At 37.1% G+C, this 26605-nt stretch overlaps 1 protein-coding gene across 1 annotated transcript in view; it reads left to right on the forward strand.

The window, feature by feature from the left end:
- Positions 1-26605, forward strand: part of UBE2G1 (ubiquitin conjugating enzyme E2 G1) — an 88104-nt gene that overhangs the window by 34554 nt on the left and 26945 nt on the right. The window contains exon 2 of the mRNA XM_065908476.1: positions 25630-25732. Within this exon, the coding sequence (XP_065764548.1) occupies positions 25630-25732 (103 nt within the window). The remainder of the gene's footprint in view (positions 1-25629; positions 25733-26605) is intronic.

Here is a 26605-nt window from a genome sequence, read left to right on the forward strand (position 1 = left end):
TGACACCTTTTAAGTTGACTGTTGGATTGTATTTGTTGTGTTGTTGTTTTGTCACCCAATTGTGTCCAACTCTTTGTGACCCCATGGACTGCAGCATGTCCTGTCTCTCATCATCTCCCAGAGCTTGCCCAAGTTCATGTTCATTGCATCAGTGATGCCGTCCAGCCATCTCATCCTCTGATGCCCTCTTCTCCTTCTGCCCTCAATCTTTCCCAGCATTGTGAACTTTTCCAATGAGTTGTCTGTTTGCATCATATGATCAAAATACTGGAACTTCAGCTTCATCATCAGTTTTCCAGTGACTATTCAGGGTTGATCTCCTTTAAGATTGACTGGTTTGATCTCCTTGCTGTCCAAGAGACTTTCAGGAGCCTTCTCCAGCACCACAGTTCGAAGGCATCAGTTCTTTGGTGCTCCGCCTTCTTTATGGTCCAGGTCTCAATACCACTGGTAGACGTGACCACTGGGAAAACCATAGCCTTGACTATACGGACCTTCATCGGCAGAGTAATGTCTCTCCTTTTCAACATACGGTCTAGGTTTGTCATAGCTTTCCTGCCGAGAGGCAGCTGTCTTCTGATTTTGTGGCTGCAGTCACCATCCGCAGTGATTTTGGAGCCCAAGAAGAGGAAATCTATCACTACTTCCACCTTTTTTTCCCTTTCTGTTTGCCATGCAGTAATGGGGGGGGGGGTGGTAGATGCCATGATCTTAGTTTTTTAATATTTAGTCTTAAGCCAGTTCTTTCTCTCTACTCATTCACCCTCATCAAAAGGCCCTCTAGTTCCTCTTTGCTTTCTGCCATTCGAGTATGTCGTCCGCATATCTGAGGTTGTAGATGTTTCTCCCACCTATCTTGATTTCAGCTTGTAACTTACCCAGCCCGGTATTTCTCATGATGTGCTCAGCATATAGGCTAAACAGAGTGACAGCCGACAGCCCTGTTAAAATCTTTTCTCAACCTTGAACCAATCAGTTGTTCCATACAGGGTTCTAACTGTTGCCTCTTGTATTCACTAGTATTTTATTTTAGAAGAGCTGTATAGCATAGAGATTAAGTGCCCTAGCCTCTCTTTTATCTAACTTCTCTGGGTCTGTTTCCTCAGCTGTAAAGTGAAGATGACAAATAATTCTCAGCTCATAGGCAGGTCATGAGAATCACTCAGGAGGCACTAGTACTAATGTGATGGATGGATGCACAGGTGTTTAAACGACTTGCTCCCTTCTGTGGCTGTTACCCTTCCTGCCTGTGATCTAGCCAACTAACAGGGTCCTGTGTGGCAAAAAAGAGGGGCTCTAGGAAGATTCCTACATAGCTGAGGTCTGGCATGCTTCTGAAGGGTTAGTGACTGTTCTGGACCTGCTGTTAAAGGTTTGTCTCCAACTCATCAGATTGCTTTGAGAGTAAATGAGTTGATTTATGTAATTGCCCATCAGAGACCAGTGTCTAGGATATAGTAAATACTATGTTAGTGTTTGCTGTTCAGAATTTTTGTCAGAGTATCCTTTGTGCTGTCTATGCACAATTGGCTCCATGAAATGTAGAAAACTTTCGTTTCTGGATCAGTTCAGTTCAGTCTCTCAGTCGTGTCTGACTCTTTGTGACCCCATGAACTGCAGCACACCAGGCCTCCCTGTCCATCAACAACTCCCAGAGTTTCTGGATATACTTTAATAAAGGAATTACCTTTCAAATTTTTACAGTGAACATATCCAGTACTGGTAGTGGTTGGACAGATAACTTAGTTCTTTGGAGGTTATTGAAGTATTTACTTTCTAATTCTACTTGATTCCAATTGACAATTTGTATTTTCCAAGAAAACCATTTATCTACATTTTAACATTTAGTAACTTAAACATTTACTGGAAGCTTATTTTGGTTTCCTCTATTGTTTTATTCCTTCTTTTTCAGTTTTAATTTTATATATATATTTTTTAGTCTAGCTAATGGTTTGTCTGTTTGGAATTTTTCTTCCCTTCAAATGCAGCTCCTAGGTTTTAGAGTTAAACTTACTAGCTTCTGTTTTCTAATTGAGTAACTTATAAATTTCTTTAACTACTTTATTCTGCTTTTTAACATTGCAGTATAGTTGGTACACAGGACTTTCTCCTGTACAGCAAAGCGACTCAGTTATACACACATACCGATGCTTTTGTTTATGTTCTTTTCCATTATGATTTACCCCATAATGGCAGTCGTGTCTGACTGTTTGCGAACCCATGGACTGTAGCCCACCAGGCTCCTCAGTCCATGGAATTCTCCAGGCAAGAGGGCTGGAGTGGGTTGCCATTTCCTTCTCCAGGGGACCTTCCCCACCCAGGAATTGAACGCAGGTCTCCTGCACTGCAGGCAGGCGCTTTACTGTCTGAGCCAGCAGGGAAGCCAGCTGTTCCCGTCACATTGTGTATATAGCTGCCTGTGCTATACAGTGTTCTTAGCTCGGCCATGTCCCACTCTTTGCAGCCCCATGGACTGTAACCCATGAGGCTCCATGGGGTTTCCCAGGCAAGAATACTGAAGTGGGCTGCCATTCCCTTCCCCAGGGGATCTTCCCCACCCAGAGGTGGAACCCAGATCTCCTGCATTGCAAGCTGATTCTTTACCGCTGAGCCACTAGGGTTCTGTACAGTAGGATTCTGTTATTCATCCCTTCTGTACGAACCTGGTTTCATCTGCTCACTGGGAGGGCGACTCCTCCCAGTTTCCCTCCTCCTTTCCTTCTCTCTGTCCTTTTTTTTTTAGTTCTATTTATTTTCTAACCTTGAGTTGGATGCTTATTATTTAATTTTAATTCTTTGTCAATTGATAGGATTTATTTAGTCTGTGGATCTTCCTCTTGAGTATAGCTTTGTGTATCAAAGGTTTTTTTTTTAATATAGGTAGTTTTTATAATTGTTATTAGATTAATCTGTATTAATTTTAATGTCCATCTTTGAATGGAGTAGTTTAGGGAGAGATAAGTACATAAATGGTCAAGTCTCTTCCACTAAGGGGAAGAGACTTGACCATTTGTTTCATTTTCAGATTTCATGGTCTCTATTGTTTTCTACCTTTGTAAATTTTTACATGTTATGGCCTAATTAGATGATCAGTTTTTATAAACTGTTACATAGGAATTTGATCACATCATATGTTCACCCATTTTATCTGTTTGATTTTTAAGAACTGAAATGGTGATTGCTTTCTACTATATATCCATATATATGTGTATATGATATTGGGGATGAGAGAGAGGAGGTTTGGTGTATATAGTTTTATATCTTCTTTATAGATTGTGATCTTGAGCATTCTGAAAAGTGACCATTTTTGCTACGTTAATGTTCTACTTTGCGTCCAGTTGATGAGTGTTTATACTTGTCTGGTATACTTCTGTCTAACCTTTTGCTGTTAACCTCTCCAAGTTCTTATTTTAGATTTGTCTCATGTAGACTTCATGTAGTTGGATAAAGAAAGGTTAGTTTTTTAAGACCCAATCTGAGATGCTTTTAATCATTTACATTAATGTTGTATGTTTGGTTTTGCTTTTTTAATACTGTTCATTGCCTGTCTTTTTGTTGATTTTTCTTTTTTCTTTCTTAAACTACATGGCTTCTTTTCTTTCCTTTCTCTCATTTTCTAGTTATATACTGTATTTTATTATGTCTGAGGTACCATTGATTGTAGGATGCCTTATTTAGACAACCATTAACATGGTTAAACTCTGTTAAAGAAACTGACATGACATTGATTGTAATATGCATGCTGATTTCAGATATTCTAAAATGTGAAAAAATAAAGTACATCTTAGGATAGATGAAATATGGTAATTTATAGTTCTGTGGCTATTACAAAGCTGCAGCTTTAATATACTTAAATCTATTATGTTTATCAAAGAGATTTTTCTGTTTGAGGAATGGTTGTTTAAATGCTCTATTCTCAGAATTCTTGTATGTTTAAAAATGTTGGCAGCTTTCACAAATGAAGTTATATTTTGGCTGGTTATAGAATTTTTGAGCTATGTTACCTTCCCCTTAATACCCAGTAGACATTACTCCATTATCTTCTGGCATCTCGGGTTACTCTAGAGAAGTCTGGGGCCAGCCTGACTTTTTTTTTCCCTTTGTAGGTGACCTACTTCTGCCTGGGTATTGGTAGAATTCTTTCTTTATCCTTGAAGTTCAGTAACTTCATCAGGATATGTCTCGGTCTTGGTGTGATTCTCTATTACATTTTCCTGTTACATGGTAAGCCATTTAAATCTGTGACTGAGGAATATTTTCTTATATATTTTGTAATATGCTTTCATTTTTATTTTTCTTTCCTCAAAGGACATCAGTTTTATGATTGTTCACCTTCATTTCCTGTCTTCTGTATTATTTTTCTAAATGCTTCCTTCATTCTATTCTGCTGTGTTCTAGAAAATTTTCCTTGAGATTATCTTTCATTTTATAAATTTGTTTTTATCAATATCAGGTCTGCTACTTCCTTTATACGAAGGAGTTTTCATTGTGCCAGTGGCTTGTGTACTTTATTCAGATTTATTTATGTCTGTGAGCTACCCTTGCAACTTGTCTCGTTTATTTCCCTCTTTAAAAAAGCCTTTACTTCTTGTGGTAAAAGCAAATAAAACCACATTGTTTTTTGAGAAGATGGATGGGTAAAACCAGTTGCAAAGCAGCTAATATCAAAATTTATTCTCAAAGAACACAAAAACAAGTGATTAGTGAAATTGTTTTATCAAAACATGCTGTTAAATGAGCTTTATTAATGGCATGAAGTATGGAAAAACCGTTATTCATTTGCAGGCTCGAAGACGTTTCTTTCTGCGGTTGGATAAGCTTCTTTTGTACTCAGTAGAAATCTGTTTTACCATGTGTGCTTTTGTGTGTGTGAGGGAAAAGTGTTCGAGGATTTTTCTTATTAATCATTGAATCTGTTGAAGATTTTTTTCTTCAGTCAGTGAGTTGTAATGTAGACTAGAAAAAAATTCACTGAAAAAGAAAATCATGACTGACAGGCTCTGTCATCCGTATGTGCCACAGTGAAGACCTGCTATGTGAATGTTGCCGGAATGCTAACTTGCTCTTTGTTTTATTCTGAAGAAATGAAGGTGATCAACAGTGTGCCCCTTGATCTCCATTTGGGGTTGAAGGAGACAGTGAAAATTGGGAATATGAGCAAATTGTGGTTACTCGAGCATGAGACTTTCACTGTGACTTATTAAGAAAAGGTACAAGACTTGTTCACTTTCAAGTGTCTTTGTTGTTTAGGGAGTAGGTTCTCCCCCCAACCCCTTTTTTTAAAAATCGTGGCTGAGACACCAGCATTTTTATTGTTACTGTTGATGTTAACAAAGGTTATTTTAGTTATTTCAGCGGACTTGCAAAGTTAGTGTTTCAGTATGCCAGCAGCACACTCAGTGTTGTGAGTGACCTGAATTTACTACTTCAGAGTCTAAGTCATAGCTTATCCTTATAATTGAAATGATCAGAACATCTTAAAGGTTCCAGACTGCTGTGCCTGATTGCCAATAGTGTGGTGTCTTCATAAGATGATACATATGTTTTAACTCATCTATTCATTCAGATTTACAGAGGACCTGCTACATGTCAGGGACTGTAACAGGTGCTGGACTACAGCAGTAAACAGATAAGAATCCATGTTCTTTTAGAGCGTGCATTCTTGTGGAAGTGGGGGAGATAAATTTAAGAGAAAGTTGTATGCTCTGGGAGAAGTAAAATGGAATAAAGTAGGAAGTATGAAGAATAAAAGGGGATGATAATATAATAAGAAATAAGGGGATAAAATAGGGAATAAATACAGCATAAGAGTGTGGGGGTTATAATTTAAACTAGGATGGCGTTTGAGTAATTGAATTAGCTGAGGATGGGAATTGTCCAGAGGCTACAGCAAACACAAAGGCCCTGAAGTGGAGACAGACTTGAATGTCAGGAAGACGAAGGAGAGCAGTTAGCCAAATGAAGGTAGAAGGTTGGATAATTCTAAAGGACCTTTTAGGCAGTTATGCAGGCTGTTCATTAGCCTGAGCCAGAACTCAGAGCCGTTGGAGTTGTGACATGATCAGAATTCACGGTTCAACAGGACCCTTCTGGATGCTGGGTTGAGAAAAGACAGCAAGAAGGAGACACCTCACAGCACCCTGGGAAACACTCTTAAGTAAACGTTTATAACTGAACCAAAAGCGTCATCAATAATATCCCTATTTTATCTTCCCTTTTTATTAGGAAAAAGAAATGTTATTTTATGTCCCACTAGATCTGTTTCATGACCGTATAACTTATGGTTGAAAAACACTGCTAAATGAGACGCAGCCTCTACCTTGGTGGGAAGGAAGTAGAAGTAGGGTGCTGCATATTAAAGGAAAACGAACAAAGTATAAAGTGGAAAAGGATGAAAACTTAAAATCAATACTATATTCATGCTTAGCTTAAAAAATTAAGTAATCAAATATCAGTGATACAAAAGGCCTAATAACGAAGAGCCCCACTCCCCCAGAGGCAACTACTTTGAAAGAAACTTTTTTGGTTCAGATTTCCTGGGGCTTAACTCCATGTTCTAAATAATATGCTTATAGTGTTTATTTTTTGGTTTATCAACTTTAGACATTCTCTGTTGACTTCTTGCTATGACAGATGTTTTCAGTCCCACTTCTCACTACTGACCTTCCTCGTACGACGGTCACAGAACGGGCGCCTCTCTGGGGTTCTGCCCAGAAGATTAGCCTTCCTCGGCCGCCGCTCCCCCTCTGTGAGTATTCTGCTCTCTCCCTCTGCCGTGCCTAATCAGTTCACATTCCTCCATCCGTCCTCCATCTTTTCAGAACCATGGGCAATCCACCTAGGCATTTTTAAAATATCTTTTAAAAGTGTATTTTTTTAACTATAAAACTAAACACAAAGTTATTTTAAAATTTCTTTAGAGAAGCTTATCCAGTTAAGCGAAGGAGAAAGGATAGGCGTGCTCACACCGGCACCTTGAGCTGGAGACTAGACTAGACGCAGAGGGTTAGGTCAAATTCTTTGGCTTCATTTAAAACGCATGTGGTGTACATGTTTTTAAGAGGTATAGTTAACAGTATTTATCTTTCAAAAACAAATTATAAATATTTTCCTGTGTTGGGAAGTACTTTTTCAAAGTATTTAAAATTGATATTTAGCATTCTTTCATATGTAAATACCACAGATTCCCCGAATTTTTTATTTTAGGTTGTTTTTGTATTACAAATTATTTAAATTATAGCTAATGCTGCTGTGGATTTTCTTATGAAAAAATGTTTACATATAATCTATTATTTCTTTTAGGATAAATATCTAGATGTGGTCATTGCTGAATCAAAGAAGATAAACATTTTGGGGGGGGTTCTTTTTTTTCTGTTTTGTTGAGATAGGGTAGATACACAGTGCTGTTTAAGTTTAAGGTATATAACATAATAACTTAATATATTGTGAAATGCTTACTACAAACATTCATCATGTTACACAGTTACTCCAGTTTTTTTCCCTTCTGATGAGAATTCTTAGGATTTACTCTTTAGCAACTTTCAGAAGTATACCAATACATCAGTGTTAGCTTTAGTCCTGTTGTACATTACACCCCCAGTACTGAATTTATCTTATAACTGGAAGTTTGTATCTTTTTGAGGTTCTTAACAAATATCACCTAGAAGGTAATAGTCCCACTATCACTGTGTTAAAATTCCATTTTTTATTATGTTCTTAATATTAGAGACTTCTAAAAAAGGCTTGATTCTGCTAGGTAAAAAGAATATTTTAAAAACTTCCAGTAAAATCGAATGCTTCTTGACAGTTTTGAATTGTATGTGTGGAGAGGAGGAGAGGCTTCTTTTAAAGGCTTATAAGAGTAGTTGTTTGTCTCTCTTTTTTTGACCACACTGAGTGGTTTGCAGGATCTTAGTTCCCCAACCAGGGATTGAACCCAGGCCCTGGCAGTGAAAAGTGTGGAGTCCTGACCATTGGACCACTGGGGAATTCCCAATACCTCTGTAAATTTTTATGGCGCTCTTTTTCAGTTGTCCAATTAATTAGGCTTTCTTCGTGTTTTCTTTGACACTTAGAGAATATTTCCTGTTCCTAAAATCAGATAAGACTGGAAATTTGAAGGTAGCTCTGAAATGGGTAGGGTTGCGGGGGAGAAACTTTTGAAAACATTCAATTAGAAACACTTGGCCTTCAGCTTGTATTGAGAAAAATCTATTATGATTTAGATTTCAAATTGTCCCTGCTTCTAAATATGATCAATTGCCTTGTGCTATAAAATGTTAAATTATTAAATCTGTCCATCAAAGTACAGCATATATACGAGATGTTATTAGTACTAGTAATTCTGTGCTTGAGTAATCTGGCTAAACTAGTCTTTCCACAAAGGGCATAATGCTTAAGCTTTCTTTTAGTGAGTCATGGAATGTTACCAGGGAATTTGTCACTATTTGGCATAATTCCATTAGGAACTTCTGCTGGCAATAGTTTAGTCCTTTTTGGGGAAAAATTAATTTCATGTTAGACAAAAAGAACTTTACTGACTTTTTAAGCTATTTATAAGTAGCATTGTAACATTTTATAAAACAAAAATTTTTTTTTTTTACAAAATTAAAAAAAAAAAAAAGCCCTTAAAAAGGCCTAAATGGCAGTGGACCAGACTTCCTAGTAAAAGTTATACTAGGAAAAGAAAGATTGCTTTATGAATTGACTACAGAAGATAGATCAGTGTTATTTTTGAAGGAATCCCTGTTTTCTGAGGTTATTGAAATCCTTAATCATGATAAAAATGCCTTGAATTTTCACGAATCTTTAAGCTATAGAAATTCCTATTCATGAGCAGTGGATTAATTGGAGAGAGAGAGAGAGAAAATGTCAGTCTCTTTTCACCCGAAAGCAATTATGTATGGTTTTGTTGTATTTTTTTCTTCCAACCTTTTTAATATATTTCATAGTCATGTGTTACTGTACTTAGTAATATACATATTTTTCATTTTACTACACTGGTGTCTTCACTTTCATTTTTAATGTGGCACTAGAGCCCTATGGGAGACCTGGGTTTGATCCCTGGGTTGGGAAGATCCCCTGGAGAAGGGAACTGCTACCCACTCCAGTATTCCAGCATGGAGAATTCCATGGACTATATAGTCCATGAAGTCGTAAAGAGTTGGACACGACTGAGTGACCTTCACTTTCACTTTCACTTTCGCAGCCCACTTAGCGGCAATCACATAATTTTTTGTTTAGACTATGTTTTGAAAAAGTTTAATTAAATTCCAGTTTTTCATGTAGGTGCTTAGATTTCCTTTATAAATTTGAGTAAATATGTTAGTGGTTTTGGAGTTGTCTCACAGATTCTTTACCGCAAGCTGATAACTGTAGCAGGAGGTGGTGGTGGGGCGGGGGGAGCCAGTGACCTGGAGGAGTGAAACTGGAAGCAAAGAAACATCCTTTTATCTTGTTTCACCCTCTTCCCCTCTCTCCAGTAGTCTGGGTGCAAGGCAGTGAATTCAGATCACAATCTTTAGCTTTACTGTACTTTTGTTAGCTAAATATTTGTTAATTCTCTTGGCATTTATTATGCCCATCAGAGCTTTTTGGTATGTGTAAGGTACTAAAGTGCTTTGCCCAAAAAACAAAAAATCAGTATATCAATATTTTGAAGAACATAAAATAGTTGCAACTTGTATATTTATTTAAATAATTTGTGAAAAGTATTTCTAATTTTTTTTTTAATTTAAATGAAGACTAGTTTATCTTCCTGTTCTAGTTCTCAATTGGGAGAACCAGACTAGCTGTTACTTTTCTAGTCTAGGCCTCAAGTTCCCACTCCATAAAAATGATGACTTGCAATTTGATATCCCTCACAAACCTATGAAGTCTGTTTGGTGATCCATTTGGAGTTGTTTTTCATATATATGTTGTTAACAGTGAGAATGAGGGTTTTGGGTTACTTGAACCTCACGCAGACTGAAATGGTCCTTCATTTAGGAGAAGCTCCACAGAAAATAAGGGAGAAAGGGGTTCACACAAAGGAAAAGAAGGGCAGATTTGTTTCCAAAGGTCACTATTAAGACAAGGGTAGCAAATGTCTTTTATCTTGTGTTTTTTTGGCTGGAGTGGCTCCTAAATACTGTATTAAGAAAATTTGGGTTCCACGACTGGTTGTTAATGGTGCCTTCTTTGAGTGTGGGTCACATCCAAGGTGTGCGAGTGATTAAGAACAATGATATCCTCAATCTGTACATAGGGATCTGTCACACAAAGTGGTTAAGAGGATGACTGGTTTCTATTTGAGGTGTTCCATGTTGATCTCATTTGTATATTTGGATTTTTTTGTGTTGTGATAAAATACACATAAAATTGATCATTAAAACCATTTTTAAGTGTATAGTTCAGTGGCATTAAGTTTATGCACACTGCTTAGTTACCATTACCACTGTTTCCAAAACCTTTTCATCATCTCCAATTGAAAAAACTCTGTACCCACTCAACAGTTTAACCCATTCTTGGCCTTCCACTAGCCCCTAGTAACCACCATTCTACTTTCTGTCTCTATGAGTTTGACTACTCCAGAAACCTTGTAAGAATCACAAATAATTTGTCTTTTTGTGTTTGTCTTGTCTCACCTTGATCTTTTCCAGGTTCATCTGTATTGTAGCATATTTTCAGAATTACTGTTTTAAAGACTGATACTCCAGTATATGTATATACTATATGTTGGTGTTCCCTTTCCTTTTGGTTTTAATAGTCAAGTAATTTTGTTGCCAAATATAATGTCATGAAGATTTCCCTCTGTGTTTTCTCCTAAAAATTTTAGAGTTTTAGCTTTAGGTTTTTGATTCATTTTGAATTAATTTTTGCATCTGATGTGTGGAAAGAGTCCAGTTTTCATTTTTCTGCATGTGGATATCCAATTTTTCCCAACACCATTGGTTGGAAAGACTGTCCTTTCCACATTGAATGGTCTTGACACCCTTGGTGGAAATCATTTGACTATGTATGCAAGGGTTTTTGTTTTTTTTTTTTCTGAGCTCTTATTTTATTCTGTTGATCTCTTTGTGTTTTTATGCCAGCACTGAACTGTTTTGATTATGACAGATTTGTAATAAGTTTTGAAAATAGGAGTCCTCCAACTTTGTTCTTTAAGATTGTTCGAGGAAAAGATTCAGTTGTTCAAAGGTTTCTCTCTTTTTGAAATTTAAAAGTTCTCAATCTGTTTCTAATGTTTGTCTTTTTTATTCTTAAACTGTATAATCACATCTATAGAACAGTGTATTTTGTGTGTGATGTATGTAATATAAAACACGTGTGGTTTAAAGGGTTGTTATAAAGCAAGGTGTAGTTACTATCTCGGTGAAGAAATAGTTGTGTAAAGTCTTAAAACAATTAAACTAGAGCATGGCCAATCAAGTGATTCTGTCAGCCTAAGTCAGAAAACAGAACCGTGTTTCTCAGGGTGTACTAGGAAGAATACTGCATTGGGGGTGTGTATGTAGGGAATTGGAGCCCTGGGGACACAGGAGGACAGGATTTCCTAGAGCCTGGTGGTGTAGGGAAAGTAGGGAATCTTTGAGTGTCTAGATCTGAAAATACTAAATTTGTAGTTTGTTTTGTCCAGGATTAAGAGGGAATGGGATTAAAAGTAATGTAGCTAGAAAGCAGTGCCTATTAAAGCTGAGTCATAATGTAATAAGAATTGAAGCTATTTTGAAACAGAGTAAGTTGATCTGGTTGGAACACTAATCACTACTGTCAAAACACCAAGCTCTTTAATAGTCAAAGTCAAGTGTGGTTGTGTATCCAGTTGGATAGCCTAGATTTAAATGTCTTTTTGGCAAACTGTAATGGTAAGTACTTAATAATTATTTAATATGTTTAGTATGGTTCTTATTTAAAACTATGCAGTTTATACTCAGGGTTCATATGCTTTAGCTTTTTTTGTAGAAGTTTTTGTTTCTTCCTTCCCCCAAATAAATGGCTCCCTTTGAACCTCTTAAAATACAGTTGAGCTATAAGGACAAACAGAATTCATATCTAAAACGTGGCAAATTCACTAATAGAAAAATACTAGGGAGCACAGATGAGAAAGTTAGTACATTTGGTAAGGTTTATAGGAGGATCTGGGGCTTCCTAGGTGGCACAGTGGTAAAGAATCCGCTTGCCTGTGCAGGAAGTACAAGAGACACGGGTTTGGTCCCAGGGTTGGGAAGATCCCTTGGAGTAAGAAATGGCAACCTGCTCCAGTATGCTTGCCTGGAAAATCCCATGGACAGAGGAGCCTGGCTGGCTATAGTCCATGGGGTTGCAAAGAGCACAACTTAGGTAAAGGTTTGAGGAGGTGTTTTTTAAGGCATGATGGTGAGATATACCAGAAAGTGAATTAATAGCAATATATCACTGCTGCTTCCACATAATCACACCTGTTATTCTCCTTTCTGGAAGAAAGCTTGGAATGGAACTGGAATAGCCTGCTGCCTAGATTTATTTTTTTTCCCTATGGCAAGGGTATGGGGCCGGGGACTGGGCCTACTTAGAAGAAATAGAAGAATCAGAAATCACACTGTGTTAATATGCATTTGTGAGTTAGAACATCTTACATTTATGTTACCAATTCCAGTTTTTACTTTGTGCACTGCTGTTTTTGTGTCCGTAATATAAATCTACTTATATGTGTGCTAAAGGCAAATTAAAGCTTGGTCATATGTTAGTGATTCCCCCGTCATTCTAGTAGCTACATTTCTATGTAGACGCAGCTGTCATTCTTATTTTTATGACTTCTTTTTGGTGGGGGCACACCATGCCACATGTGTTATCTCAGTTCGCCCACCAGGGATCAAACCCACACTCTCTGCAGTGGAATTGTGGAGTTTTAACCACTGGACTGCCAGGGAAGTTCCCTTCTATGACTTCTGTGATTCATGTCTTGCTTAGTTCAACCAAAAAAAAGTTTGTTAAACTAAGTTATTTTGGTAATATTTACATTATATATAAATATGATATGTCTTAGATTTATTCCCCTCTCCCCTCAAGGACAATTCTATAAATTCCCAAAGAGCTTCCTTTTTTCTAGCATGATCTAGCAATCTATTTATTCCGGTACATATCCCTCTTTATTTTAGTTACACTATTGTAAAAATTGTAAAGCTTTCTGTATCATTTTGAGCCTATGTCCAATATCAAAATCTGACAGTGCACAGAAATACTCTGGACCAATCCCAGTTATAGATGCCAGTGTCTTCAGTGATATCTTAGAGGTTGAAATCAACACACTAGTAAAGACTACTGCTGCTGCTAAGTCAGTTCAGTCGTGTCCAACTCTGTGCGACCCCATCCCTGGGATTCTCCAGGCAAGCACACTGGAGTGGGTTGCCATTTCCTTCTCCAATGCATAAAAGTGAAAAGTGAAAGTGAAGTTGCTCAGTCATGTCTGACTCTTCGAGACCCAATGGAGCCTACCAGGCTCCTCCGTCCATGGGATTTTCCAGGCAGGAGTACTGGAGTGGGGTGCCATTGCCTTCTCCATAGTAAAGACTACTGGGATTCTATTTAGGATTGTTAAGATAATGTGTTCCTATTACTATTATATTAATTCATTAAGGAAGAAACAGTCCCGTGATTGTGGATCACTAATAATATATGTTGAAAAGACATTTGAAAAAGTTGGGCTTCCATCCTTTACCCTTAAAAACAAACCAGGTTAGGACTGGTCCAGTGGTTAGGACTTCATACTTCCTGTGCTTACCTGTTCTTCATTTATGAGAAAGAGTATGAAAGGACTTTCTGCTTAGAGTACAAGTAAGCACAAGATGGATATGAATTTTCATAATTAAAAGCTAAATTTGACTAAGCTGTCAACCATTCAGATTGATAATACACTAATATATATAGATTTTTAAATTTTTAATGTGACAGAATTAAGGACATAGCAAGAGAATTTTTGACTTTTGCATGCTAGCATGTAATGAGATTTGTATAATGAATCATTAGCTTCTTACTTAACTAAATGATGAGAGTCTGAATGTTGTATCAGGTGCATTTGGCCCTAAATATCACACAGTCTTGTAACTTTGTGTTTAGAGTTTATCCTGGAAATGAGATGACATGGGGATACCACATGGTTTAATCAGTGTATTATTCTAACCTTCATCAGATGGTATATGTCACTGCATCTCATTTCTCTAAGAAATTGTTTTCTGTCATTCTTTTCAAGCCATTGGAATGCAGTTAAGTCAAACCATTAGTTAGCATAGGAAACATTTTCTATTCCTTAGAGGTCAGTTCTTTCCTTAGTTTGCTTTAATAACTACTTAGTTTCCATCTAGGTGATCAGCGGCCATCTACTTTTAGCCTTAGTGCTTCTTTTTCATTTTCTGGGTTTAAGTCTGCTTTTTTTTTTTTTCCTGACTAAGTCCACTTTTTCCATGTATTGTTTTAGAGATGTGTTCTTCATGCAGTTGGAATTAGTCTGTTTTACTGTCTCTCAGTCATTTCATCTGAGTTTTATTTAATTTTTGTTTTTTAAGTTTCTATCATAAGCTTGCTCAGTCATGTCTGACTCTTTGTGACCCCATGAATTGTAGCCTGCCAGACTCTTCTGTCCATGGGATTTCTCAGGCAAGAATACCAGATTGCATTACCATTAGCTTCTCTAGGGGATCTTCCTGACACAGGGATCAAACCCAAATCTCCTGTGTCTTCTGCCTTGCAGCCAGATTCTTTACCCTCTGCCATTCACCAACTACTGGAGACTTTGAAATACTTGTGTGAGTGTATAGGCAAAGTTAACTTTTACTAAAGAAAAGGCTCACTGCCAATAAACTCTTATTTTCTCTTTACCTAAAACAAACTTTCCCAATCATAAAAATCAGTATTATAGAAAATTTGGAGAAATGTAGGGAGTTTAATTTTTAATATTGGGATGCTTTCTTTCTAGGTGCTCTGTAGCCAATTTAGAAATTTATCTATGTGTATAACAAATAAAAGAATGGAACTATCAATTTGGGTGCTTTTCTTTTCTTGGTAGATTTTAAGGTGAGTCAAACACTTTATAAGGAAATGCTGTTATATGCAAATATGAAACCAAAGTCAGAATTCAGTGCCACAGTGGAAAGAAGCAGTGAATTTAAATTTCAGTGACCTTAAAGTCCAGGATCTACCAATGGCTACCTTTTAACTCTTGGGGGAAAAGTGGATTATTTAATAAAATGCCTTGGAACAACTGGTTTATCATACTGGGGCTAGGTGGAGGGGAACATGATTTATGTGTTTATGTTTGCCTGAATTACAGAGGGCTCGGGATAGTCACTGAGGGCTGACTCACGGCGTGCCAGGTGCGCCGTCAGACTCTGTGAGTGAGTGTGCTCCTCAGACAGACCTTACCAAGTGTAGGCAGTGTCATCCTCAGCTTGCACATGAGGAGCCTGGCTGTGGGCAAACAATTGGCCAAGAATTGAAATTAAAGGTAACATCATGAAGTAAAATCTACCGAGAATATTATTTTAGTCTGGGCTTGAGGGAGAGAGGCTTTTTTCTAAGCAAGACAAACCAAAGAGCTATGAAAAAGATTGACTTTTAAAAAAACTTGCTCTCCTTGAACTTCTTAAATGAGAATTTAAAGAGGTAACACAAATCAAGAACATTTTAAAACAAAAATGGCAATTATAAAGAGCCATAATACTTATTAAGCTCACCCAAATCAATAAGAAAAAGCTGAATCACTTAATGTTAAAAAAAAAAAAAAGAGGCAAAAAATGCAAAGAGGTAATGCATGTAGGGAGTTGTCAACAGGAAAAGGATACTATCCAAGGCTGCAGAGAAATATATACCTATAGTGTTTCTGGAAATACAAATTGGACTTTTGATGGATGATATGTATGTTCCTTTGACTCACAATTTGACTTATAAGAGCTTAGATTCTAGGTAGTACTTCCACAGATGTACAGGACAGTACAGAAATGTTTTATGGCAGTATTATAAGTGAATGAAGGGGGTAGAAACTGTCTAATGTTCATACCATACTTGAGTGACTAAGGTATAAAATGATACCTCATTTTCTGTACTATGTGGCTTAAAGTTTTAATAAGTTGGTTGCATTTGACTAAAAAAAAACCTAAGATACTATTATAAACATGATTGATCTATGTTACTACAAACATGTTTTTTACTGCCAGAAAAAATTCCTGAAAGGGTTCTAAAGCTGAGAGAAGAAAATTCCAAAAACCTCTAAATAGTTTTGAGTCCCTTTTAGTATAACCCATTGACTCATTGATAAGCCAGGATGAGGGAAGGAACAATACATATATGCACATTCCATGTATTGATATATGAAGTAGAGCGGTTTACCTAGTTTTACACAAAACACATAGATAAGGTGATAGGAACTGTTAGAAACCTTAATTTAATTTGAGTAGTACTAAAGGAAATCAGCATGGAGTGAAGCAGTTAATGATTCTCACCCTCAGCTGGTGGCAGAGTGAACAGATTACCCCATTCATCTACCTCTGGGGGTGATCATACTCTACCAGCCCTGCTGAGAATGTTTGTAACCCCTGTGTAATGTGGCTTGAGAGTAAAGGAAAGCTAGGAAACTACTGCTATACAGAAAGTATTAGAGGCGAAACTGCCTAGAGACCAACTGGGATGTAAGCTTAAAAATATGACTCTCTGAATGGAGAAAAGGGTACTCTTAGCAAGAGGAATTGAACTAGGATCAGTTTAGACAATGTTTTAGACATAAAGTAAGTTTAGACATAGAGAAAGCTGAGTGCCAAAGAATTGATGCTTTTGAACTGTGGTGTTGGAGAAGAGAATCTGTTGGACTGCAAGGAGATCCAGCCATTCAATCCTAAAGGAAATCACTCCTGAATATTTATTGGAAGGACTGATGCTGAATGAAGCTCCAATACTTTGGCCACCTGATGGGAAGAACTGACTCACTGAAAAAGACCCTGATGTTGGGAAAGATTGAAGGCAGGAGGAGAAGGGGACAACAGAGGATGGGACGGTTGGAATGCATCACCCAACTCGATAGACGTGAGTTTGAGCAAGCTCTGGCAGTTGGTGATGGACAGGGAAGCCGGGCGTGCTGCAGTCCATGGGGTCGCAAAGAGTAGGACATGACTGAGTGACTGAACTGAAGTTTAGACAAAAAAGGAAATTTGATGCTTAATTTATGGAAGAGGGCAGGAGTGGTACCAGGCTTAAGGAACTAGAATTCTGTTAGGACCTGTCTCCTTGTTGCTTGCTTTTGTTCATTTTTGAGTATCTGCTTTCTCCTTGAGATCTGAGCTGTGGGCCTACCCCATGGATTGGAGTTCCTTTTGTTTAATGCCGATTTGAAAAATTCTCAGCAAGATCTTATTCTCTTGGCATGTCAGGTATTCCTTCATTGATTTGTATGTCCCAGCGGTATGGCATACAGAATAAACTGGTACAGAACAAGCAACAGCAAAACAAGTAGTTGTGTGTGATATTCAGGGGTAGGTAGTATTTCCCAAAAGAAGTGTTGTTCTTGAGATTCTGAAGAACACTATATTCACTTTATAGCCTATAGTCTAATGAGCAATTTTAAAGGAGAAAAGCAGACACTCGACATTTACTGTACTCTAAGGTGGACAGTCTTGCAGTATTGCTCCTCTGTCCTGCAGCACTGCCCTGGGATTTACTGTACTTATACTGACAAGCAAAAGGACACTCCAAAGAGTCATGACTTGTTTAAGACGCTAAGGATAGTGAGAGAGTTGGCATTCAGTCCCAGGTGTTACTGACATAATACCATGCTCTGTGCCCAAACTGTGACCCATGTTTTCTCTTGTGAGATGAAATTCACATGCCTCTCCTCCCACCTTTGCATCGTGTCTTTATCAACTTATTTCTAAAAAATAAATGAGACGTTTATATAAAACAATAGACACTAGTGTCAGGGCCTAACAGTCTATATGCCCTGTGGGAAATTCCTGCCATAGTAAATCTTGGCAGGGACATATGCGACGGCTGCTGTGTTTAAGCACAAGCAACACCATGTTTAGGGCCTACTGTTGAAGAGCCCTTAGATAATAAGTGTTTGAAGAGGATATAAGCAAGGTGAAACATTGCAGGTAGCAGAACTTCCCGAAGTGCTGTTTTAGGAGTGTGGTCCAGAATTCTGCCCAGCAAATTCTTTCGGAAGCATATTGCCAAATAGTTGCAAGATAGGATCTCTGGGCTCTTCTCTCTGTTCGTCTGCTCCATATTCCTTATGTGCTTGAGGCACAGTAAAAGAAATTCATCTAGGCTGAAAATATTTTCAATTAGGAAATCAGCTTGCCTTATCTAGCCCTAGCCTAGGACATAGTGTAAAGAAAAAAATTCTGATTTTAAGCAAAACTTTTAAAGTTTACCAGAAATCTGTTAAGTTGATTTAATTGATGCATTTATAAAATCTTTAGAGGAAATATGAGCAAACCTTTGGTTGTTTGCTAATAACATTACTTTTTTCAGTATTGATTACTTAATGGAAGTTTGCAAGACCAGGGATATTTTCCCAGTTAATTCTGGTAACTAACTTTCTGGTGATATGTGTGTTTTAAAGTAGCGTGGCAATTTATTCATTTGATAATGAGGTCAAAATTATTTTGACAAACCATCTCAGTGCTTAGGAGTAATTACATAGTGTCCGGATAAAAGGTTCTATCTGACACTTCAACAGTTTGAAAGGAAGCCAGTGTAAAAATAGTCACTTTACAGAAATGCACCTTACAACCAACTGTGTGTTACATAAATAACCGTGATAGGAATGCACATTCCCAGGAGCAGAAGACCACAACCATCAAGACACAAAGGAAAGTCATTGCTACGCTATAAATATGTTTGGCTTTGTAGCTTAACTTAGTCAACTATTGGTCTTAGCAAAGTGTATTTACGATTAAAGTAGGTTATTTTTCTTAATACCCAAGTATAAAATGACATATACTTGGGCATTTGAATGTTGTTATCCTGAGATACCTTGTATTTTTGCTAAAGCCCAGTGAAGGTTTATTTTCACATGGTCTACAAAATATTGTAAACCATTATTTTAGATTACATTAAAACTGTCTTTTTAGCATTTGAAAAAAACTTTTATGGAGAAAAAAATTTAAGAATATAATAACACCAAAGTAGGCTGACTGTGCAGTGAACCTGCATGTGCTCACCTAGACTCAACAGTTACTCGGTCACAACCAGTCTTGTTTTACCTGTCTCTACCCACTCCCTTGTGATTTTGAAGCGCAACCCAAACACCATCCTTATTTGTCTGTAAATGTTTCAGTCACTTTAAAGATTTATGTACCTCCTAAAAAAGTGGGAGTAAAAAACCATGTGGCATGACCACACTTGGAAAAATTAAAAATAGTTTAATATTGTTAGATCTAGTTAGCCTCCAAATTTGTGCATGTGTCATACATTTTTTAAAAGTCTGAATTCAGTCCTCTCTGTTGTTGCTTCTTACAGTATACTTATTGAAGATTCTAGACCTTGCCTTTTAGAATTTCCCAAAGTATAGATTTTGCTAATTGTATGTTGGGAATATTCTTTAACATATTTCTCTGTGTTTTCTATAAATTGGTTATTGCGTCTAGGGGTTCTGGTTTGTGAGTCAAGTGAGATCACTTCCTAAGTGGTGGCTTATTTATCAGGAGGCATGTTAATGTCTGCTTGTCCTTTCTAAAATGCCTAGGTTAAAATGACAAAATGGCAAGGTTTCAGTAAGTTTTCATTTTTTAACTGGACTGTCTCTGTAAGGAGAGATACCTCATTTGATCAAAGAATAGTTACTGTTTGATTTCCTGACAATGCTATTTGTATAGAAAAGGAAGAATAAATCTTGTGTGTGTGTGTGTGTTTTAAGGAAAAAAAAAGTGGTTTTCAAAATAACAAAATGGTTTACTAGCATCCTATAATGGGATCAGTCAGTTTGTTGTTTCTTGTATCAGTTTATAAACTCATGGGTTGAAACATGTTTCAATCCTTAGTGGTTATTAACTGTTGATACTCACATTGTCCCTTATTGGGCCAATGGAAGTCTCTTCAAGTTGTCTGAGTCCTTTTAACAAGACCATAGTATTACTTGATGGCTTCTTTTTTATCTGATATGAGAGTTGAGCCTGGAACACTTCCTGCCCCAGACCTGGAATCAGCCATTTTTCTGAAGAGCCCTGCTTCATTTAAGTGTAGCTCATATTTGGAGACTATATTCTGGGCGCTAGGGACACTCATTGCTGCAAATTGGTCATTTTTCTTGACTTTTTAAGTGGACAGAGCTCTGCATTTTTAGAGCTTTATCATGAGTTCATATGGATACTTCTGATTCAAATTGGGGATTGAAGAGTTTTTACTTTTCATGTGTTTTCCTTTTTCTCTTTTAGTCTTATTCTTGAATAATGATTACATTATAGCAAGCCTGCTCATGCTTTATTTTCCACTACTTATACCTATCTAAATCATTATTCTCAAGGTAATTACCTTGTCCTTGATTTCATTTTTAATTCACGGTTTGTAGACCATTTTGGCCCTCAGTGATTTCCAGATTCACAGTATGTATACATAACTCTCATTTAGCAGTCATCAATACTTTGGGATTTACTGAGTTTTAGAAATTAAAGTATAATATACACAAAGAAAAATGCATAAATATTATGTACAGCATGCCATTACTAGCATCCCAGAATCTCTTTCTTCCTTCCTTCCATATACCATATACCCCATTGAAAGAAAAAGAAGAAAAGGTGACTGTTGTCCTGATTTCTAATGTTACTGATTAGTTTTGCCTGCTTTAGAACTTTAAAATTTTGTCTGAGCATTCGTGATACAAGAAAAAGAGAGCTCTTTCTAACTGTTTCCAACTTTACTCATGTCCAGGTAGCATCCAGAAAAAAAGTATCATTATCTTTTTCACATTCAGAACTTCTCTGTAATATCTTAGGAATCTAAGTAGAAACCCAGGCATATCCAGTTCTTGGTTTAAATATTTGTCTTAAGCAGGCTAGGTTTTTGTGTATGTTAGCAATTTCCATTTCCCCTCATTGTATTTTTACTCTTTGCATGTTTCCCCTTTCTTTTGATTAACAGGAAATCTCTTTGTATTAAGGATATTAGACTTTTACCTATTGTGCTGTAAATATTCTCTCCCAGTCTCTCATAAAATACCTTATGTAGTATGTTCTGACTGTTGAGTTTTGTGTTCTGCTAAGGAATGCCACCTCCAACTAAAAGTATGTTAAAAAATAAATCTGCATTTTTTTTTCAGCTGACTTTTATTTATTTGTACTTGTATTCAAATACAGTATGAGGTATCTCTGTTAGCATTTAAATGTAGTAGGCTATTTAAACATCTTTCGTCGTCGGCCTTTCCCATTAAAAAGGGGATTTAAAAATGGAATTTTGCTGGAATTTCATCTACATATGGCTACTACACTTTTCATCATAAACTTCTAGAGAAAATTTCCACCTGTATTTTTTACTTCACCTTCTTTTTGTCAATTGAGTGTTATCTGCATGGCTTTACAATTACACCGAAATTACCTATGCCCAGGGCAGCTTTGCCATTCTTTGAACTGAACCCAGTAGACTGACTTTAGGCCTCCTCTTTCCTAAACAGTGTGCATTTATTGTTGGCAACTTTCTCCTTGGAACGCATCTTCTTTGGCTTCTTTGATCTAGCTTTTTCCTGGTTTTCTTCCTATTTCTGTCATATTTGTAGCCGTTTCTTTTTTAATCCCCCTGGTATTGGTATTCTCTAGAATTCCTTCAGTTAGATTCTCCACAGTTGACACTTAGGCTCATCCTTGGGTGATACCATCAGTCTTATGGCTTCAGTTATCAGCAGCATTCTGATAACCCCCAGGTTTCTAGCTGAAATTTCTTTTGGAAACAATGTATTTATGTCCCATAGGTACATAAAGCCAAACCTATCATTTCTTTCCCTCCCTCTAAAATCAGCACATCTTTAATATAATTCCCATTTCAGAAAAAGAATAGACTCCTACCCAGTTTCTCTGCATAGAAACCTATTTGTCATTTTAAAAAATTGAGTTGAAACTCAGATAACATAAAATTAACCATTTTAAAGTATACGGTTCAATGGTATTCACAGTGTTGTGCAACCACTGTTACTCTCTTCAGTTTCAAAACACTTTCATCACCCCACAAAAACTCCCAGACTCATTAAGTAATTGCACCCACGGCCCCCCACCCCCACTTTGCTTTTTGTCTCTGGATTTGTAGATATGAAAGGAATCATACGGTATGCAGCCTTGTGTTTGGTTTCTTTTGCTTAGCTTGATGTTCTTGAAGTTCATTGAGAACCAGCATGCCACAATCGAAGTTCTAGCTTGTTGTAGCATGTACCAGCACCTAATTCCTTTTCTTATGGCTCAATTATATTCCATTGTATGTATATGTTATATTTTGTTTATTCGTTTATTGATGGACATTTGGATTCTACTTTTTGACTATGCTGCAGTATAAACATTTAAGTATAAATTCCTATGTGGATGAATGTTTTCATTTCTCTTGGGGTTATACCTAGAGGTGTAATTACTGGGTTATATGGTAACTATGCTTATAAACTTTTTGAGAAGTTATGTATTGTTATTGACTTTTTAAACTCCCTATATCACCAATCTTGGTTGATTGATTCTACCTCCTATGTATCCATGTTTTCCATCATTATTCCCACTACTATATACTGAAGATACACTTTACAGAATTACTTTAATAGCTTCCTTTCCTTTTTTGGCTTCTTTGTCATCACATGGCCTTACTCTGTCACATACTTTTCACATTCTGAGAGATTGGTTTTTGAAAATGTAAATTTCATGAGATGACCTCTTTGTTTTAAAAACAAAGCAAAATAAAACACAAACAAAAATTGTTCTCTGGGTAAAATCTAAACTAACATGGCTTATAAAGGCCCTTTGCTGTCCTCCTGACATTCTGTCTAGCTTCAGCTTCATGGTGTGTTGTACCCCTCTGCCGCCATACTGATCTCCATATTTCAGATTTTTGTAGTATATGTTCTTCTATCTAAGCCTTGCACTTACTCCACCCAAATCCTTTGTCTTATTTCAGATATCTCTTCTCTTTTTAGAAGCCTTTTTGTCTCTTCTTGATTATTTTGATTATTTTGTCTCTTCTTTGTGCCCCTCCAAATTCCTGTACCAATGTTGGACCATTTAATACACATTGTAATCGCCTTTTTACTTCTGTGAGAATCAGGAGCTAATAGTCAAGTGCCAGGGGATGCAGTACAGACTAAAAGTATGATTAATAGGAATTTAGCAGAAGACAAGATTATTTGGTAAGTTATTTAGGGAAGGCTTCCTGGAGGAGGAATATGGTACTTGAATTGGACCTTGAAAGAAGCATTCATGAAAAGTATGATAATGGTTGGTCTCTATAGGTAGATTAAATCTGTTAAATGCCCATGGATCTAGGCTTTGAGGAGCCATGCTAGGGGCAAAAACCATGACAAAACCAAGATGAATGGACATCTTTCAGCATTACTTTTGCATTACTTAATGAAACAAGCAGTGGACACAATCACTCCTGTAGAAGAGAAGAATGCAAAGAACATGTAAAAGATTTTTATAGAATTTGTGTATTGATGAAATACATAATGAGAAGCAATAATATACTTTATGGAAAGTGTAAGGAAGTTTTCAAGGGTAGTTTTGACCATATATGCTAATTTAAGAATTTACCCATCTATGTTTATAAAATTTCACTGGACTTCTAATACAAGATTCAATAACTAGGTGATTTCTGGATAAATTATAAAATCTTCTGCAAGACTCTTACAGCTATTGTTGGAGAAAATGGTCTGAGTAACATACTAGTGTTTGTCCAGAGAAGGGTTAGAAATGAGATAACTCAGTGTAGAAATTACCTGTGCAGATTGTGCTTGTCTATGCTCTACTCGCCCCTCAACTGACAGTAAAAGTGGGACTTGCAGATCTTTTCCAGAATGTCTGCAGCGTTGACACTCAGTGAATGTTTGCATTCATAAACAAAATAACCAGATTGAAATACAACTTCTTTGCATTTTCAGTATTTAAAGAATGTCTTAGAATGGCTGTTTAAAAGTAAAACTGCATTTATTATATTTTGCAACACGGTATTGATTTAAAACTTTTTATAAGTCTGCTTTGCCAGTTAGGCAAAAATATTAGACTTAGAAATTAAAAAAAGGACTTCCCTCAAATTTTGAGAAAAGAAGCCATTCATGTTTAAATATAAATAAACTTTCACTTTTGGCTCTCTCTGGGTTTCACTGGCATGTTGGGGTGTTAAATCTTAGTTGTTGAAATAAACACCTCTGATTCCTCAAAAAATTAAATATTTTCTTCTCAGTTAATGACGCACTTTGTTCAGTCTTCTATAGCACTGCGAGTTGCGTTGCACTTACTTATCATGGGCCCAAACGCCTTGAGGACGATGGCAGGAGTTAGGTGAGAGTCACAGACCTGCTCAGCTGCCAGGCAGCCGCGCTCAGCCGCTGTCCACTGCGCTTTGTCCCCTCTTCTCAGTCTGAGCCAAGCAGTGCCTCTTGTTGGTGATTCATGTGTTTATACATAACACACTCTCAATCATGACAGTGGTGATGACCTCACAGCCATGTACATACATCAATGTGTAAGAAATGATATAATTTAAATACCTACAATTTACTGAATGTCAATTACATCTCGTTAAAGCTTTTTTAAAAATCCTACCATGATGCCCACCGTCGACGGGTCATTACTTTGTTAAGCCCTGTGTCTCCAGGAACTGTTCAGACTTTGCTCTCTTTCTCACCTGCTCCTCTTAGGGGCCCTCATGGGCTGCGTCCCCCCGCCTCGCTAGTTCTTTGCCTTTGTCTTATCCCCAGCCCCCATCATTCTCTATCCGTGCTAGAGCACTCTCTCTGGAAGAGGAAAATCTCATGTTGCTAGTGTTCCTGTAGGCTCCAGCTATTATTCTTAAGCCATTCCTGGATGCTGGAAACTGTGGCCAGCAGAAGGTTCAACATACATAGGCAGGACAGATGGAATCTGTCCTCTTTCTGTACTCACAGAGTCTGTTGGGCCACACATGGACACCCGCCATAGACATGTATCCCCAAGAATGCAGAGGACTTAGTCATGCAGATACATAGTTACTAGTATAAATTAAAATTGGTTATATAGCAAATTGCAGTGAAAAGGGACCAGGCACTCTATTGGTATTTCTCAAAGGCCAAAACCCTAAAGACCATACCATACCATAAGAATTATCAGAAATCCTGGTTTGATTTTCCTCTGAACCAGAATCTCGGGGGGATAAGTCTGACAACTGCATTTTAATAAGCTCTCTGTCCCACTATACCTATATTCCACCAGAGAGCTACTTAGAATGGTAGGAACCTTGCTGGAAACCAGGGTAGATGTAAAAGGGAGGTAGAAGTTGATCTTCTGGATAGCTTGCTTTACCCATTGCTTCCTTGTGTTATAGAAATGGAAAGGTTTTGACATCAGGTAACATTTTGCTAGTCTAGGTGTATTCATTTAACAGTTTAAAATTTTTAATGTTCTGTAATGAATGTTGGGTGAAGATTATGTACTTAAATTTTTTTTATAAAACTTTTTTTCCCCACAGAACTCAACAAAAATCCAGTGGAAGGCTTTTCAGCAGGTTTAATAGATGACAATGATCTCTACCGATGGGAAGTCCTTATTATTGGTCCTCCAGATACACTTTAGTAAGTATAATGGAACTGACATCCAAGTGGAACTCTTTTAATAATTGAAATACAAACTATTTTGACAAACTGAAGTTTCCCAGTTTACAAGAATGATTGTTAATCACTTTTAATTAATCACTATTAACTGATATAAAGATAGACAACAGAGTGTGGTGTTATCAAAGAACAAAGAAAAATGGACTTTCTTATATATGTAGTGCATTTTAGATTCAGAGACCACACACAGTCTGATTTTCTGTTCCATGTGTTTGCAGGTCAACTTAAACTTGCTAATATTTAATGTTCTGTAAGATGGATCATGACTGTCTGATGTCAGTGACTAGTACAAGTTGAATGCTTTTTATAGAAGTTGAGGTGTAGGGGAAAAATTCAGCAACCTTCTCAAAACCATACAACTGAGGGATAGCAGGGTCTTTCTTGGGAACTATTCTTGGTCACTCAACCTTGGTCCTTGATGGTAGGAAGCAGCAAGGATTTGGATACATAAGACTTTTTTTTTTTTGACAGTGAAATAGCTTTATTTTAGATGTTCTGAATGGTAACTCCGTTGCCCTCCCTCTGCACCTCCCCAACCTGATGGAAGAGAAAATTCAGAGCTAGTTATATACCAGAGCAAACTGGTATATGACATACACAGTTGAGCTGTAATATTGACTGGGAGGTTTTCTAAGGTCCGAAGAAAAATGATTTATGTTTTGTCACAACTCTTGCTGATCAAAATTTTTGCTGATTTATTTCCCAATGGTACATTTGCATTGGTAATTGTTGCAAGCTAAGATAACTCAATCTAAGTCACTCTACAGTGATAGTTTGGTAGATAACAGTAGTCAATGAAAGCCATCCTAGAGGTCTTCCCCCACAACCTTAATA

The sequence above is a fragment of the Muntiacus reevesi genome, chromosome 18 (assembly GCF_963930625.1).
Source record: "Muntiacus reevesi chromosome 18, mMunRee1.1, whole genome shotgun sequence".
NCBI lineage: Eukaryota > Metazoa > Chordata > Mammalia > Artiodactyla > Cervidae > Muntiacus > Muntiacus reevesi.